Below are 17,618 nucleotides of genomic sequence, written 5' to 3'. Positions count from 1 at the left end.
CAATTGGATCCTTCGGCCTCTTCTATTAAAAACTATCCAAATTGCTAATAATTTAGACATGAAGAAAATCCTAATACATGGTGACCTGCTGACATATACCCATGAACCTAAAAAAGGTCTATAATATTTAAACAAATGCATATTGATTGACTCTAAAGATTTGCAACATAAGTATATGAAATTTCAGCAACAATTTTTATAGTAATGCCACACATAGGACTCATATTCGTTTTAAAGATTAATGTAACTTTTAAAATTACCATTACATATGTGATAGATCACTATTAAACTTTCATCCGATAGTAATTTTAAAACTACGTCACTTTTTATAATATGGATATGTCTTATAGCATTATTTCAATTTTTTTTAAGTATTTCTAAATAATGAAAATATTTTACGGATTTAACGGAAGGTAACCGACGATTAATGACCAAACGTTAAAAAAAATTAACTGAGGTGTGGACGTAATTTTTAGCATTGAGAATATGGGGTGGAAGTGAAAGGTAGTATTTTAGGTTGATTAGGAATTGGGGGGGGGGATTGGTTGGGGGTTGGGGGTTGGGGCAAGGAAAGAAAGGAGATTTAATTTGGGTTGGCCATGGCGTCTGTTGGATGAGATGGCAGCAGGAATATGCGCTAATTCCATGAGGAAGATTCGTGACTCATGCGCATCTTCCTCTCCCTTATTCGCTTTTACTTTTCTTTTTTGTCCGAATATGACTTCCATTTAACTGAACAACCGCCACCTTCTTCTCTTGTAGAATAACCCAAACACCTTCTACTCCTCCTCTTCTCAGCTCCAACGCTCCGCCACATCTTTCCAGGTTCTCCCTCTCTCTCTCTCTCTCTCTCTCTCTCTCTCTCGGAAGGTATAGATGAATAGGTATGAGTGCGTGGCAGTTGATAGTTTAATACAATATCGGTGTTTAATATTCCCAATCTTCTACTCCTCTTTTGGTTTGTTGGCGTCTTCATGACAGAGATGAGTTTAACTGTTTAAGGATTGACTGGGTCTTAAGGAAAACCAGATTAATGGGTTTGGTCTTGAATCTGGGTTTATGATACACATGGGAGGGATATGGTAATGCTGACAACATGTTCGTCAAAATGCAGCTTCATAATAGGTCGGAATTCTTGAAATTTGTGTGTTTTTATGAAATACAGGACGCTCATTAAATAATAAGAAACTAATCTTCACATCTACAACTCCAGATATTCAAATAATATTTGGGAATTCTTGAAATTTGTGTTTGGGTATGTGGGTGTTCAAAAAAGTTGCATTTTGAATAAAAAATTTGCAGATTGATTGGATGGGCTGAAGGTTAATGCTAACAAGAGGGCAACTTTCTTTCCTGTCAATATCTTGTTCTCTGCTTTATCCCCTTACAAATATGGCATGCTAATCGAAGCATGCACTTCCTCGGAATGTAAAGGCCCGTTTCAAGGGTCACACATTCAAATTTGAGTTCAAAAGACAATCTGATCAGTTATTTGCTTATGTAAAAATTTTATTGTTTTCTTTGCCTTGAACAATTTTGCCTCGTTTGGATAAATTATATTGTTAATTACGATTGTAGGTTTGTATCATATATTATTTAGTTTAGGCCTTAAATGTAGACCCCATGCAAGTCGGTGGTGCTCGTGGCTCTTTAGTCATGCTATAAGGGGGCCAAAGAATACGCGAGCCACGACTAGCTTTTCTAATGGTCTTAGTATTAGTGTTGAAATTTCGAACACTGAAGCAACCATATAGTACTTGTTCTTCCAATAGCAAAACAATCGAAACCATGTTACAATTTATTGAATTTATGTAATATTGGAGTACAATACTTTTTCCTTGCACCGTTTGGTTGAAGCTTTTCCACTCTTGATTTCTTCATTTTCATTGTGTTCATACCTGAAGTAATTTCACTGCAGTTTTCTGTTACAGAATCAAGCAACATATTCAGTTGCTTTGGGCTCGCTCATTTCAATTGATGCCAGCAAATTCATGCTGGCAATCAACTTGATTGAATTTACTACTGAAAAGGTTATGAGTCCCCAGGCTATATTGAACCCAAGCAGAACCCTTGAGGGTGTCCATGGGGTTCATGTGGTGCCTCATTCACCATTTGCATTGGAGAAAACTACTGAAGATGGGGACTTTCCTCAGTCAATCAGTAGAAGCTCGGCTATTGAAGCAAATCAGCGGTTATTAATGCAGTGAGTAAAAAACATTACACAAAAATTGCTCATTGACATATGATTTTAATTATTCGGAGATTGTTAAGTAATTAGTATAATTTATCAAAGACAAGAAAAGTAATTAGTTATATATTTATGCAATTATTGTTACTCATTCCTCCATCTTTGAAGTCTAAATGCTATCTACATTTGCCTGTACATAGTAGAATAGAAGAAAATGGGATTTAGCACAACCCACAAGCCACAATAACTTTATGTTTACATTTTCTCCAGATGGGTATGGCAGCTTAGACCAGCCTGTTTGAGGCCCATCCATGGGTGTATTCATGGTATTACAAAGAGATACCTTTTACTTTTCTCCTATTTTCCTGTCATGCAACCCAATCTCTTGCAAAACAATTAATTTATTTGGCACTCTTTTGCCAGGTGATCAGAATCTTGCAGAAACAGTGGCTAATGTGCTTACTTCACTTCCTTTTATAGCTCTTGGAATCCAGGCCCCAAGGTGATATTTTGCAGTAATTTACTTGATATGCATAGGAAAAAAAAAAAAAAAACAACTTAATATATTTGTTATATCTGTTTATGTGCTTTACTGGGAATGTAGGAAGAGCCTGAGTACTAAGCTGTATGCTAATTCGTTAATTGGAGTTGGAGTTGCCTCAAGTTTGTACCACTCTTCAAGAGGAAAACTGAGGCAGTTTATGAGATGGACGGATTATACAATGATAGCCACAGCAACAGTAGTAAGTCAGGGCTAATTTATTATTTCAAAGACAAACATAGTTGGCTAATCAATCTGGATCTATTGCCATGCATAAACATGTTGCTCATTGATGCATCGCATGATTCTACAACTATCGGCTAGGGAGGAAAATTTTGATAGGACTGCTATGCAGAATCAGTATTGTGGCATCTAATATATCAGGATTAGCCGACCTGATGTGAATAACAGCAAGTGTGTACTCAAAGATTCAGTCTTGATCTAGTATTTTTAATTGACTGATCCAGTTTAGATAAAATCCACCTACAAGATTCTTGTGTGGGGTTTCAAACTACTGAGAAACATTATCTATTTGCTAATCATTGTGACATATCAGATCATTTAAAAATTACTCACTGAAACTCATCTTTATCTTGGAATAGTTCAAGTCAACTTGGATCATGCCCTGATCAGTTTCCATATGTTAAATCCATTCTCCTAATGTTCCTAAAAAAGATGACTTGCATGATTAACTGCACCAACAATTATTCATTATGATAAACAAGCAAATGGCTTAATTTGTCAATGTAGAGAATATGTTTTTTTCTTTTAATAATTGATAAGTTACACAAAGAACCATTGAATCTTAAAACCATGACTTACCCTTCAATCCATTCTTAATTTGTCTCATATTTATATATCAATATATAAGAAAATAGATATGTTATTAGCTTTTCTTTTCTTTGCAAATTAACAATGGTTCCATCTAGGCATCTACTCAGATTTTTCTTCAATTTTTTTTTTTGGGTTGCTCACTTAGACATAAAACTAAAAACTTCAAAACCTTTTGTCAGTGTCTATCAAGAGCTCTCAGAGATGACAACCCAAAGTTTCTGATGGCTGCATCCGCATTTCTTCTACCTGTCCAGCCTCTAATGGTTTCTGCCGTTCATACTGGGATGATGGAGGTAACTCACTTTTCTGGACCTCTGGCTTTCATTGATTTATTACATGTTTCTTTTACTTTGCTCATTACAAATTGTTTTGTTGCTTTAGGAAATCATGTTTAGTGGGATGTGAATATCACTCCATGTGTTCCTTTGTTAAATATTTTAGTGTTTATTACTGGTTTCATCCTTCATTTCTTTCATATATGAGACCGTATATATTTTTTATTTGTGTTGTACTTGATAAATACTCTGCAGAAGAGTTTGTTAATCCTCTCAACAGATAAAACATCTTGAAATTGAACATACTGTACTGCTGGGAAAGTGATTCTTTGGTGGGTCCACTTATCAAAAAGTAAAAGATGGTTACTCTCGGTGAATTTCATTCTTTCTTTTCTTTTCCTTTTTTGAGATTATTCTCGTTTGTACTCAAGTAAAAACAATAATTTATGACGATCAAAATCCATCTGTAATTTCAGCATTTAAGGGCACAATCCACTAATTCGGAACCAAATTTTATGTTGAGTTATAGTTCTATATATACATTGACTTCCTATGACCTTACCAGTTTACAAATTATTATTGCAGTCTACAGTCAATGATAGGCTCGTATTGCTACGGCTGAGCATGATTAATAGTTGGGAACAACATCAAATGTCACACTGTCTGCTAATGATCATTTGACCAGTTTATGACTCCTTGTTGTACACTACAGTGCATGATAGGCTAGTCATTACTACAGATTAATATTTCAGGGAAAATTACTTATTTAACAGTTGTACCAAACTAATATCTAGGGTATCAAAAGTACCTTAAGGATCCCTAGGGTAAGCTATCCGCCCAAAATGGCTTATGCCGTCAACTTTTTGATAGAAGCCGTTAGATACACATGTCACAACCAATCTTCAATTGACACGTGGCATGGTCGATGACTCAGGTTATTGTAAAATTTCAGTTTTACCCTTGAAATAAAAATTAATAATACAAAATTATGGATAAAGAAAAAAAAAAAGTTGCCCCTCACTATACGATGGCAATCGGCCTACGCTACCCTCACCTAGGGAGGGGTGACCTCCCCTTAGATGGAGCGGCTGACCGCCCCTCACCTGGTGAGGAGTAGCCTTCCCTCAAAGTGGGCCTTTTGCCCCTCGTATGGTGAGGGGAGGCACCTCTTGACATATGAGGGGCAGTCAGTCACCCCTCGCTTGATTGGCCCGTGTATGGTGAGGGGAGGTTACCCCTCAATTGGTGAGGAGCAAGCCCTCTTTTCTTTGTATAATTTTTTTTTATTTTAAGGGTAAAACTATAATTTTACAATAAGCTGAGTCATCAACCATGCCACGTGTCAATCGGCAATTGGTTGTGACGTAGATTCACATGTATATGTAACGGTTTGTCAAATAGCTAACGACATAAACCATTTTGGACAGATAGCTTATCCCAGGAGTCAGTTTGGTACAACTATGAACCATATGGACTAAATGAGTACTTTTTCCAATATTTAAAGAATATGAAGTCAAAATATTTTGCTTTACATACAAAAAGTGTTTATCCATATCATAACTGGCTGACTGAAATATACAGCAGTGTTTCTATATTTCGTATCCATATTGAAAACAATGCCCCCCTTATTCTCTTTTGGGTTCATGCTATTCTTTAACTGAATAATTTTCCATTTCTATTCCAGGTAGTATTCGCAAAAAGAGCATCAAAAGATCCAGATCTGAAGATGGCCTACAACGTGCATAAGATGTCATCATTGTTGGGTGGTGTATTGTTTGTTGCTGATGATGTTTTCCCTAGGACTCCATTCATTCATGCTGCCTGGCATCTGGCTGCAGCTGTTGGTGTTGGCACCTGTAATAAGCTTCTTGAGTAGTGTGCATATATTTGATATCAATTCCTTGTGTTCGATTCATCCAGAGAGCTTTTGCAGATATAGCCTCTGCTTAAAGACATAGATCTTCCAACTTCACATGTCATAGATCCCTCCATTCTCTTGGATCAGGTTCGTGCAGTTCATGGGTTCAATCTGCATCGGTCCTGAAGCCTTCTACTTTCTCCAACTGTACTATATATTTGTTCTCTAGAATAGCTAGCTATGTAACTTTACTGGGGATGGAATATTTCCTGCAATACACTGGCAACTATTGTGATTTGGATCAATAGTGAGCAATGTCAAAGGAAAGAAATATTTCATTTACTTCTAAATTCTATTATTTCTTGCAAATGGGATGATAATTATAAGTGCTTAATCCAGAATATTTATTCTGCCTCTAATTTATTTATTTATTTTTTTTTTTTTATGAATATTCAGCCTCTCTAATTGCTAAATGGAGGCATGCCTGTAAATATTGCATTATTGCAACTGAACCCCTAAAAACCAGTAGAATCCGGGAGTAGCACTTCTCTCCCGAAAACCCGAAAGCTCTTTCCTCCTTTCCCATTACAAAAGAAATTTGGTCTATAGCAACCAACTTATCAATGATGACTTTTGGTGGTCGACGTACGTTGATGCTACATTGCTACAAAACAATTTGATATCAGCGACTGTCGTCGCTAATAAGAAAGCAGGATACTTTTTCATGGGATATCGCGGGAAGATATTAAGGACAATATTTTGAGTTCGTCTATACGGAGGACGAGCGTCGTCCTCCGTGGCAGCATCTTTACTCTTTTTCTTCTTTTTTTTCTTTTTATTTATTTAAAAAAAAAATTCAAAAAATAAAAATAAAAAACACGTGAAAACTTTTCACGTTTCCCCCATTTCAGAAAATACATCTTCCACAAAATTTCAAAATCCCCCAAGCCTTATCCCTCCATCTCCACCGTCCCCCTACCCACCCACCTCCGACCGCTGCCGCCACGAACACGCCGACCAAGCTGATCGTTTCATCTTTCCCCTCCCCCATGAACAGCATCTCTCCACCATGAGCACCTCCGATCGCCACCCACCACCAAACAAGAGCTCCAACGCAGACCTTGCTCCCCCCCTCACCTCCGGCCGAAATCCACCCACTGCCGGCCTGCTGGGTCCGAGAGAGAGAGAGAGCTGGGAGAGGGATGGTGTCGATGTGGGCCGGTCGTCTGGGTGAGAGGCGCTCGGTCAGTGGGCGGCGATCGGTTCGTTCTGCTGGGTCCGAGAGAGAGAGGGAGAGAGAGAGAGAGAGAGAGCTGGGAGAGGAATGGTTTCGGTCGGTGGGCCAGTCGTCTAGGTGGGAGGCGCTCGGTCGGTGGTCGAAGAGGGTGAGATTTGGCAAATGGGGGGAAATTTTGGACAATGATTGTCTGAAAGTCTCTAGTCCCGCGTTTTCTTTGTTTTTTTTTGAATTTTTTTTTTAAATAAATAAAAAGAAAAAAAAAAAAAAAAAAAAAAGTGTAAAGATGCTGCCACGTAGGACGAGGGTCGGACGAGGGTCTAACCCTCGTCCTCCGTATAGACGAACTCCAATATTTTACCTATTGACGATGACTATAGTTGCTGCAAATACACTTTCTATTAGCGACGACATGCAACTTCTGTTGTCACTAATACTCTATTATATTTATATTAGCGATGACAATCATCATCGCTAATAGAAAAATCCATGACGACAATCCACGACCACATAACTGTCATCGTTGATATGTACATAATATATAACTAATTAATATTGTAACACTCCGGTCTCATATTGAGAAGATGAGTAACCCACATATAGTGGATGGTTTATATAGATAGTTGAGTGTTAAGTCCTACATTGCCTAGTTATTAGGTGAAACTGGGCTTTGTAAAGAATTTTAGGGAAACTTCAAATTGACTAGTCATTTTAGGGTGATAGCGCAGATGTGACTAGCGCTTTTCCTTTGGTCATTACAAATGGTATCAAAGCCACTTAGTAACGCCAGACCATGTGATACTAGAGCACTGTATGACGTGGCCCTAACGAGGACATCAGGAGTTTAAGAGGGGGAGTTTGTAACACCCCGGTCTCATATTGGGAAAATGAGTAGTCCACATAAAGTGATTGGTTTATAAAGATAGTCATGAGTGCTAAGTCTTACATTACCTGGTTATTAGGTGAAACTAGGTTTTATAAGGAATTTTAGGAAAACTTCAAATTGACTAGTCCTTTTTGGAGTGATAGCACAAATGTAACTAGCGTTTTTCCTTGAGTCGTTACAAATATTCTATGATCAGCGACTACGTGGGTCGTCGCTGATATGTATTAAATTTACTGTCCATGTGTGTATGCATGCGTGCGTTTTTCTCTATTCGCGTTTGAGAAGCTCCCAGTTTTAGAGGTTTATTTTTCGTATGTTCAGGTTTATACTCTAATTTCGACGGAAGGAGTGGCATTACGGCGATTTAATTTGCAGCTTCAATCTTTGAATTTTCTCATCTTCGTCCGATTCAGATAGTTCATCTCTCTCGTTCTTTGTGGGATTCTTATGGCTTTTAGTTGGCTGTAATTTAGTGCTTTTTGCTTTGATTTGTTCCCTAGCTCTCTCGCGCGCTCTCTCTCTTTAATTTGCTAGCTAGCTAGCTAGCGCGCACATCAGGGTTGATCGAACATATTAATTTGTTTCGTTCTCAATCTGAACTGTTATTGGGTAAATTTATTAGAATTTATGCGTTGTTATTCTAGCTTGATGTTAATGTGGATTATTATGATACTAAGGTTAAAAATAAAAATAAAAAAATGATACTAAGGTAAAAGGAAATGATGTTCTAGTGGAAAGATTGGTTTTATGAGATAATTAAAATATGTGTGTGTTGTAATTATTAGCATATTTGCATGTTGCCACAATAATTTAGAGAAATGCAAATGTTTTGAACATGATGCTTAATTAAAGATATATGTGAAACATTTAGGAATTAAATAGGTTGCCATGCACCTGCACAAATGTGTTCCAACGTTTTTCCCCTGGCCCCTTCAATTAGAGTATTTCTTTACCCTTGATCGTCATGAGTTACTCTTTGCATAAGATGACTATTGTTATATGGTTGGTTTGGAATTTAGCCATATGCTCCTAAATTGATCTGGGATGATAGAATTTAGACCTCAAAGCTCACAGGCAACAATTATGCAGCTATTAAACAATTAAAATTATGCAGCAAATATAAACCAAACCACTCAAAGGAATAGAAGCATGCACTCATCAACAACACAAGATTTTGTTGATGAAGTGAACCCTATGAACACTTTAAAGGCAAAACAACTCGAGACAGTCAAACTGAAGAAATCAATTACTAAGAAATTAAGAATACTACACATGCATATATAATACACTTACAACCCACTTTATCGACTAAGACAATCTGTGTACAGATGCCCTTCACTTGCCTCATGCTCTAGCTCCTTACTAACCTATCTTTCTTATTGATCTCCTTACCGACCCATTAGTAGACTTCAATCCGTTGTGTTAATGTAGAACAACAACGTGGTTTGGATACTCCAAGAGAATTAATCTTCAATGTTCATACCATCAATATCTCTTGCATAATGCTAAGCACTCAGTGTTTAGGAACAGTACTCTATATCAAAGGTGAATACATGCATGTATCGCTTGAAAATATGTTGTGAGCCTTAATTTTTGACAAATGTTGATTTACAAGTGTATTGATACGCATGAAATAAATTATGTTCTAAACTAGAAATATGTTGTTGTGTAACGTACCACCATTGGAAAAATGGGTGAAAAATATAGGGCGTACACATTAATATATAGACTTAACCCTATGACCCATGTTTACTTTTAATGTTAATTAATACCTTAGATAGGATCGTTGGATCATCCGATCGATCAATAAGTTCGTTAGATCATCCAATTGATTGTGATAGTACCGATCCTATCCGATCGATCATGATAGATCAATAGGATCAATAGATAATCTGATCTATCAATAGGATCGTTAGATCATCCGATCGATCGTTATAGTATCAATCCTATCCGATCGTGATAGATCAATAGGATCAATAGATCATCCGATCGATCGTGATCGATCAATAGGATCGATAGATCATCCGATCAATCGTGATAGATCAATAGGATCGATAGATCATCCCATCGATCGTGATCGATCCATAAGATCGATAGATCATCCAATCGATCGTGATAGTATTGATCATATCTGATCAATCGTTATAGATCAATAGGATTGATAGATCATCCGATTGATCGTGATAGATCAATATGATCGATAGAACATCTGATCGGATTGATAGATCATCCAATCGATCGTGATTGATCAATAGGATCGATAGATCATCTGATCGATCGTGATGGATCAACATAACTGATAGACCATCCGATCGATCATAGTGCATTAATTAGTCCGATCAATCGTGACAAAGTTCGATCAATCGTACTTGACATAGTGAATGTTCAATCTAACATGCGATTGATCCTAGTAAGTACTAGTCCAATCGATCATGAGAGGATCATAGGATTGATATAATATCTGTCACTAATTAGTGATGTGTCAAATGTAAAACGTCACTAATTCTTTCATTTATTTTTATTTTTTTCTTCCTCCTCCCGTTACAAAAACGCCTACAATTGGATGCCTAATCGATCGTGATAGGATCAAATGATCGATCAAACTTGACACAAGTGAAGGTTTTATCAAATACTAATTCATCATAGTGCATCAGTTCGATCTATTGTGACAGAAACATTCGATCAATCAAACTTGACACAGTTATAGGTTCGATCTAACGTGCGATCGATCATGACATGATCATAGGATCAATAGAATCATCCAATTGATCATAGTGTATTACTCCAGTCGAAAAAACCAATTTTTCGAAAAAAGAAACTAAAAAATTATTTTTTAAAAACAAATTAAAAAATTAAAGAAAAACAAAAAAATAAAATCAACTGAAAATTAAAAAAAAAAAATCCAATTTTTCGAAAAAAAAAATCTAAAACCAAAAAAAAAAACGAAAAAAGTTATTTTTTTAAAAAAACAAAATAAAAGAAGTAAAGAAAAACGAAAAAAAAAAATATTAAAATTAAAAAACGAAAAAGTTTTTTTTAAAAAAAAAAAAAAAACTAAAAATTATGAAAACAATTTGAAAAAAAAAAAAAAACGAAAAAGAAAAAAAGTAAAACCAGTTTTGTATTAAATTAAAAAAATGAAAAAGAACAATTTTTTTTTTAGAAAAAAAAAACAAAAAAAAAACTATAAATTAAGAAGAAAAAAACCAATATACATAATTTTTTTTTAAAAAAAAAAAAAAAACTAATTAAAAAATAAAAAATCTCTTCTTTCAAAAAATAAAAAAAATATATAAACATAATGTTTAGTAACGTTACTAATTTTGCATGTTACTAATTTAGTAACGTGGACAATTTTGAACGTTACTAAATTAGTAACGTGCAAAATTAGTAACATTACTAAATATTTGAAATCGTATTATTTTTTAAAAAATTTATTGACATAATATTTAGTAACATGCGGAATTTTGCACGTTACTAATTTAGTAATGTTTAAAATTGTCGACGTTACTAAATTCGTAACATACAAAATTCTGCACGTTAGTAATTCTTAAAAATTATATTATGTTTTAAAAAAATATATTGACATAATATTTAGTAACATGCAGAATTTTGCACGTTACTAAATTAGTAACGTTCAAAATGTTCCATGTTACTACATTAGTAACGTGCAAAATTTTGCATGTTACTAATTCTTAAAAATTATATTGACATAATATTTAGTAACGTGCAAAAGTTTGCACATTACTATTTAGTAACGTGTAAAATTTTTCACGTTACTAAATTAGTAACGTGCAAAATTTGCATGTTACTAAATACTTTAGTAACGTGTAAATTTTTAGCACGTTACTAAATTTAGTAACGTGGAAAATTTTACACGTTACTAAATGCTCAATTTTTTGTAGTGCTATTATATCTCGTTGGGGCACCGGCATTGTACCATATGTCTCACAGGACATGCAAACCTCACCGTAAGAGGGTTATAAGTACGGATATGCCATAAGGAGATCGAGTGGTTACATATTGTACTATATTTATTGTTATCATATTCCACACTTCATGAGCATGATTTTTCTTTTTAAAACTGCAATACGTTGATCCTGAAATTATGCCTTGAACTGCTTTCTAAATGTACTATTTTTCCCTTCTTGCATAATTTGTGCAATAAAAATTATCATACATAATTTATTTAAACCTCGTAATATTCCCTAAATATCCATCTTTATACTTACTTCCAACTAAACCGGGCTTACAACATGTTGGCAAAATTAGACTTATGCAGTTACACCCTAGGAGTGCAAATTAGAGCTATTCGTGAAGCTCGAAACTGAGTAAAAGATTACAGAGGCATATTTATGTACCATTTGTACTCTTTGAGATAGTAGTGCACTTCAGCTGTTGTATTTTAAAAGGCACTGGTTTGTATTGATGATTGAAAAATTATACTACGGTATTTAGTATTTTAGCTCAGGTTAATATTACATTTTTTATAATTGAACCACACTTCATATGGATTACCAGATAATCAATTGATTTAGGAGTTTTATTTTTTAATAATACAAAAAAAAATTTAATTTTTACAGGTTTACCTGCTTATTAGTCTTGTGTTATCAGCTTGACTCGAACTCAATTATACTAAACACTAATTCATTAATTTTGTTTATCGAAAGAAAGGGGGGAGGGGGGGATTGTCTAGTCCCATTAAATCATTAATTGTCACCTTCACATACGTGCACTCGCAGGCAGAAGTTACGATGGTTTGAAATATTCATTTCCATCTTGAAACCTAACCTAGAGGGTGTGTAGAGGCTAATTAAGCTAAACTATTTTAGGGGACCCTATTGTCTAGTCCCATTAAATCATTAACTGTCACCTTCACATGCGTGCACTCGCAGGAAGAAGTACTTATAATGGTTTGAAATATTCATTTCCATCTTGAAACCTAACCTAGAGGGTGTGTAGATCGAGGCTAATTAAGCTAAACTATTTTGGGGGAACCCTATTGTCTAGTCCCATTAAATCATTAATTGTCACCTTCAAATACGTGCACTCGCAGGCAGAAGTACTTATAATGGTTTGAAATATTCATTTCCATCTTGCAACCTAACCTAGAGGGTGTGTAGAGGCTAATTAAGCTATACTATTTTGCCGACGCTAAAAGTGTCAAAATCAACTTATTGATCATTGGCGCTGGTATGTCAATGCTAATAAACTCCAACATTAACATTCATTGGCTGATCATCAGCGTTGACTCTCTTGTCGGCATTAATATTAACTTGTTTATAGAATTAGCGTTCAGCCATTCGGTCTACTCTAATAAAATTGTCGCCAATATAAAAGACAAATTTATTGTAATAATATATGCCGTACTAATTCAATGTTTCAAATATCTTAGAGGTGCGATGGTAAATTTATCTGATAAATAAATAGTAGAGTATATATATATATATATATATATATATATATATATATATATATATATATATATATATATATATATATATATATATATATATATATATATATGTATGTCAGCCATTTAAGGAAGTAAGTACTACTATATATAATTCAACAGTTATGAAAAACACAACTCAACTGGGGAAAACAACTCAACAGTAATGACGTCAGAGATGGTCGATGGGCACGTAGACAGTCGCGAAATCATTTTGCCATAATATTTATGAATCGAAGCTACGAGTTCAGGGACAAGTCAGGTTGGTGTTGGGGAGGCTAATAAAATAGATAAATGCGAAAATATATTTGCGCAGACAAGGCGTAATGAAATTAAAGCCACTAAATATATGCATGGATTTAAGAAACGACATCCTTACTTGTCGGTCTGATGCCTACCATTCAATATTTGTACGCACAACGTTATTGCACGGTTGCAACTTGCAACACACTAGCTCTCAGCACGCCACGACGACATTATTGTGAGGAGCTTTGCTAGGTTGACGATTAATTGACCTAGTTTTAGCTACTTAACTATGTAATTTTTTAAACTTGATACGAATTCAATACAAAATTATAAAGTTATAATTAAGCGGTTTAACCTGTTTAATTAAATATGTCGAGTTATGATCGATTGACCTATATATAGTCCGATCTTATACTTATACTTTGACACGATCCGAACTCAACACGTAACATAATGGCAAACAATTTTTGAAATGACCCTCGAATTCGATATGAACCCGGCCAATACAAAATTAGATGATTAGGGTTGAACAATTTGACCTGTTTAATTAAATGAGTTGAGTTAGGGTTGAACTATATATATAGTCTTATATTCATGCATCGACACGACACAACACGCGAACACAAATAACTACCCTTATATATATAAATCCATCATGCACCTACCCATCTTCTATCTATCCCTATACAATGAAGTTTCAAATTCATGTGCAATTGAATATTTGGAACCGAATTAATGTGAGTCACACAAATCCAATTATAAATTTAAAAATTAGATGAATAGTAAATGAATTTGCATCATTTCTCCTAGTAGTAGTAGTAATAATAATAATAATAATAATAATAATAATAATAATAATAATAATGATGATGAGAGTTTGGAGAAAATTTCAGTCATAATTAATGATGGATATTGAAGTAGGGCAATACTGGTCACCAGTACGTATGGTAAGAGTTCAACATAATGTGGCTCTATCAAATAATTTGGGGCTAGGATCCAACATTTTGTTGTTTGGTACACGGACATATATAGGAAGAGTATTTGTCTTTTGTATGGACGCCCATGAACAGATTCTATTGGCAATCCTAGAGAGAGACAAAGAGACAGAGACAGAGATATTGGATGAACAGTTATAGACTTCCGATTAAGAACAGTGAAAGGCACATGACAATGTACCTATGGAACAATAATGAGCTGTCTTCGTATAGTGGGGGACGTTTAATTATGATAAAGTGCAATTAATATACATATATATGCACCACCATGTAAATATTGTTCGCATCCTTTTTATACTAGGCCTCCCACAATTCAACGCTTCCTGTACCTCTGCTTCTTTTGCTTTGTCCTACCGACGCCCCAGAATCCTCTCTACAACTCTCTGTCGTATGTGTGTGGCTAAGTTCTCAATCTTTTTCTTCTTCTAGCTCATACATGTATGCAAGCTAGCGTGGTACTCAAGCTAGGTTTCTTGGTACTTCATAATTTGGGATGACCATGGCTTGTGGTGATCGTGGTAGCGACGACCTTAACGTGTCTGACTCATTCAGTGCCCTTAAGCTTCGGCCCATCTTTCCAGTCAGTGCCAGAAACACTGTCATCTCTCCAATATTATTCACCCCTCCTTATCGTCATTGCACTCATTACACCAATCTTTTCTCACTCAGTCTCCAATATCCAGGTATGTATATATATATAATATAATATATCCCACTTTTTATTTTTATTTTTTTAAAAAAAAAAAAAAAAAAAAAGGATCAATTCTGCTCGATCACTTGGGTGAGTGCATGGGTGTATCCATGGTCCCCTCTCTACCCTATTGACCTATTGACAACGTTGGCATCTTTCACTTATTTTACACGATTTCTATTCAATATTTTCCATATAATATTTGATGTCCTTAGCTAGCTATAGTACTGTATTTCATTCACATGATATTGAATATTGATGGATATATGATCTGTATTGTGATGATACAGGTTATGTAAGGAGTGAACAAATTAAAAGTAGGGCATGTTTAAACAGGCAATTACCATTGGCAAGTTCACGATGGAATCCAACGGCGGAGCAGCTACTAGCCCTTGAGGAGTTGTATCGTCGTGGAACACGAACGCCGACAGCTGAGCAAATCCAGCAGATCACAGCATATCTTAGACGGTTCGGTAAGATTGAAGGGAAGAATGTTTTCTACTGGTTTCAAAATCACAAAGCCAGAGAGCGCCAGAAACGCCGGCGTGAAATGGCATCAGTACACTTACCAGAGCACCGACATCATGATCATAGTAAAAGTACTCTAGATAACAAAGAATCAGCAGGTAAGTAGGTAACAAATTAAAACAAATAAATAAAAAATAAAAGAATCTGTTTTATTTTTTTAATTAGTAGTCTTTGGGATGTAAAAATTGAATTTGCTTTGTTTTGGATTTTGTCTACAGGTTATGAAGTTAACCACGCAAAGAAGAAGTCGGCACCTCTTTGTGTAATGCTCTTCACCTACCAAGTTAAAGATTAAAAAAAACAAAAACTTTACTTAACCCTTGAATTGTAACCCATTTTCAATTATTTTCATAAACTTTAAAAACTCTCAAGTTTAATATCTTCATCATACAATTTTTTTTTTCAATTTTTTTAATTTATCCGTTAAGATTTTATGTTAAATCATGTCAAAATTTTCAAAATACTCTAAAAAAAAAAAATCAAAGATTCAGGCATAAATACATGCAATTTTTTTATTTTTTATTTTTTTTAAAAAAAATAATATTTTGAGAATTTTGACACCTTCCATTAGGATTTAACTCGATGGAATGGTGAAATTAAAAAATAAAAAAAATAAAAAAATTGAAAGATAAATATACTAAATTAAGAGCTTTTAAATTTTAGAAAAATAATTGCTAAAGCTGGCAATTCAAATGTTTAAGTGAAGTTTCTCAAAAAAAAAAGTAAAAAAAATAAAAATGAAGAAAGCAACCAGATCGACCTTTTGGATGTAGAAAAAAGGCGCTCCATAAGCTGCATTCCTTCGATCTGCAGGGGAGTGGACCAGTGGTACTTGTGCAAGATTTATTTTTAACTTAATTAATTATTTGTAAATTTCAGGAATCTGGTAATTCGATGCATAGAGCAGAAAGAAAGACGCATGGGTGGGTTCAACATTCGGAGAGAATGGCGCATCGCACGTGTCAAAGTATAGAGATGCCTTGTTCTCCTTCCATCCAGACATCATCACACACAAAGCTCTCAAACAGTAGTGATCATTATGGTATCTTAATGACGACACCCACCAATTGCAAAGAAGGCGGCTTCTCCCACCTTGAGGAATATCGGAGAAGAGAATCTAAAACTCTCAACCTCTTTCCGGCGCCGCATGGTTATGATTGTGATGCCAATAGTTTCACCGGAGAGGACACAAAAGAGCTGCCGATCACAGCTAGGGACCAATTTTTTGAGTTTCTTCCTCTCAAGAACTGAAGAAAACAGCCAACAACCCATATGATCATGATCAGAAACCGGTGTTAATTAACCTGTGTTTGAGAGATATGCTTGGTTGGTTAGCTTGTTTGGGAACTGATTATTGTATTTGTGTCTATATTTATGGTGCAAGAAAAGGATATGGACATGTGAGACGTTCCTGAACCCAATGAGTCTGGACTCTGATAAGGAGACTTCTTTAGTCTTTCATGTCTAATAATGATGCATTTTTATTATCAATAGATGCTATCTAGATAATGTAGTAGCAATAGGCTAGGATTAGAATAAGACTCTTATCTATACAAGAAAGAGGATATATAGTAATAGTATTAGAGTAAAACTCATATATATAGTAGATATAGTTATTTGTTTAAGTGATAGGATGTTATCTAGTTGTTCTCAGGCATCTATTTGCTTTTCACTTCTTTATATATATATAACCTGTGTTATTTAAAGATGTGCGTTTGCCGATAAATAAAGTATGTTGAATGTTATTGAGTCAAATACAATCTTATGTGTTTTTGGGAGTTCCTAATTTACTTGAAACAATCCATCTATATTTTTCTGTGCTTTGTGTCGTTCACATCAACATGGAAATGTGAATTGTTGCTTTAAAATGAATAATTCCACGTTGAT

At 34.9% G+C, this 17,618-nt stretch overlaps 2 protein-coding genes across 3 annotated transcripts; both read left to right on the top strand.

The window, feature by feature from the left end:
- The first annotated feature begins 553 nt into the window (after positions 1-553).
- Positions 554-6,046, top strand: LOC133876826 (uncharacterized). 2 transcript variants are annotated; one of them, XM_062315074.1, is made up of 7 exons: positions 554-825; positions 1,932-2,203; positions 2,459-2,514; positions 2,612-2,690; positions 2,793-2,931; positions 3,743-3,856; positions 5,523-6,046. In XM_062315074.1, the coding sequence occupies exons 2-7, from the start codon at positions 1,992-1,994 to the stop codon at positions 5,712-5,714; spliced, it is 792 nt and encodes a 263-aa protein (XP_062171058.1). In that variant the 5' UTR covers positions 554-825; positions 1,932-1,991; the 3' UTR covers positions 5,715-6,046. The 2 variants fall into 2 exon arrangements, with proteins under 2 accessions (XP_062171058.1, XP_062171053.1); XM_062315069.1 differs by having other exon boundaries at positions 1,919-2,203.
- Positions 6,047-14,822: 8,776 nt separating this feature from the next.
- On the top strand, positions 14,823-17,285 carry LOC133861801 (WUSCHEL-related homeobox 6). The gene is made up of 4 exons (XM_062297617.1): positions 14,823-15,195; positions 15,494-15,829; positions 15,950-15,993; positions 16,611-17,285. Exons 1-4 carry the CDS (start codon positions 15,006-15,008, stop codon positions 16,980-16,982), a joined length of 942 nt encoding a protein of 313 aa, XP_062153601.1. The 5' UTR covers positions 14,823-15,005; the 3' UTR covers positions 16,983-17,285.
- The last annotated feature ends 333 nt before the right edge of the window (positions 17,286-17,618 follow it).

Source organism: Alnus glutinosa, chromosome 1 (genome assembly GCF_958979055.1).
Source record: "Alnus glutinosa chromosome 1, dhAlnGlut1.1, whole genome shotgun sequence".
NCBI classification, from domain to species: Eukaryota; Viridiplantae; Streptophyta; class Magnoliopsida; order Fagales; family Betulaceae; genus Alnus; species Alnus glutinosa.
The sequence above is the reverse complement of the archived record's forward strand: the minus strand, read 5'-3'. Positions and strand labels throughout refer to the sequence as shown.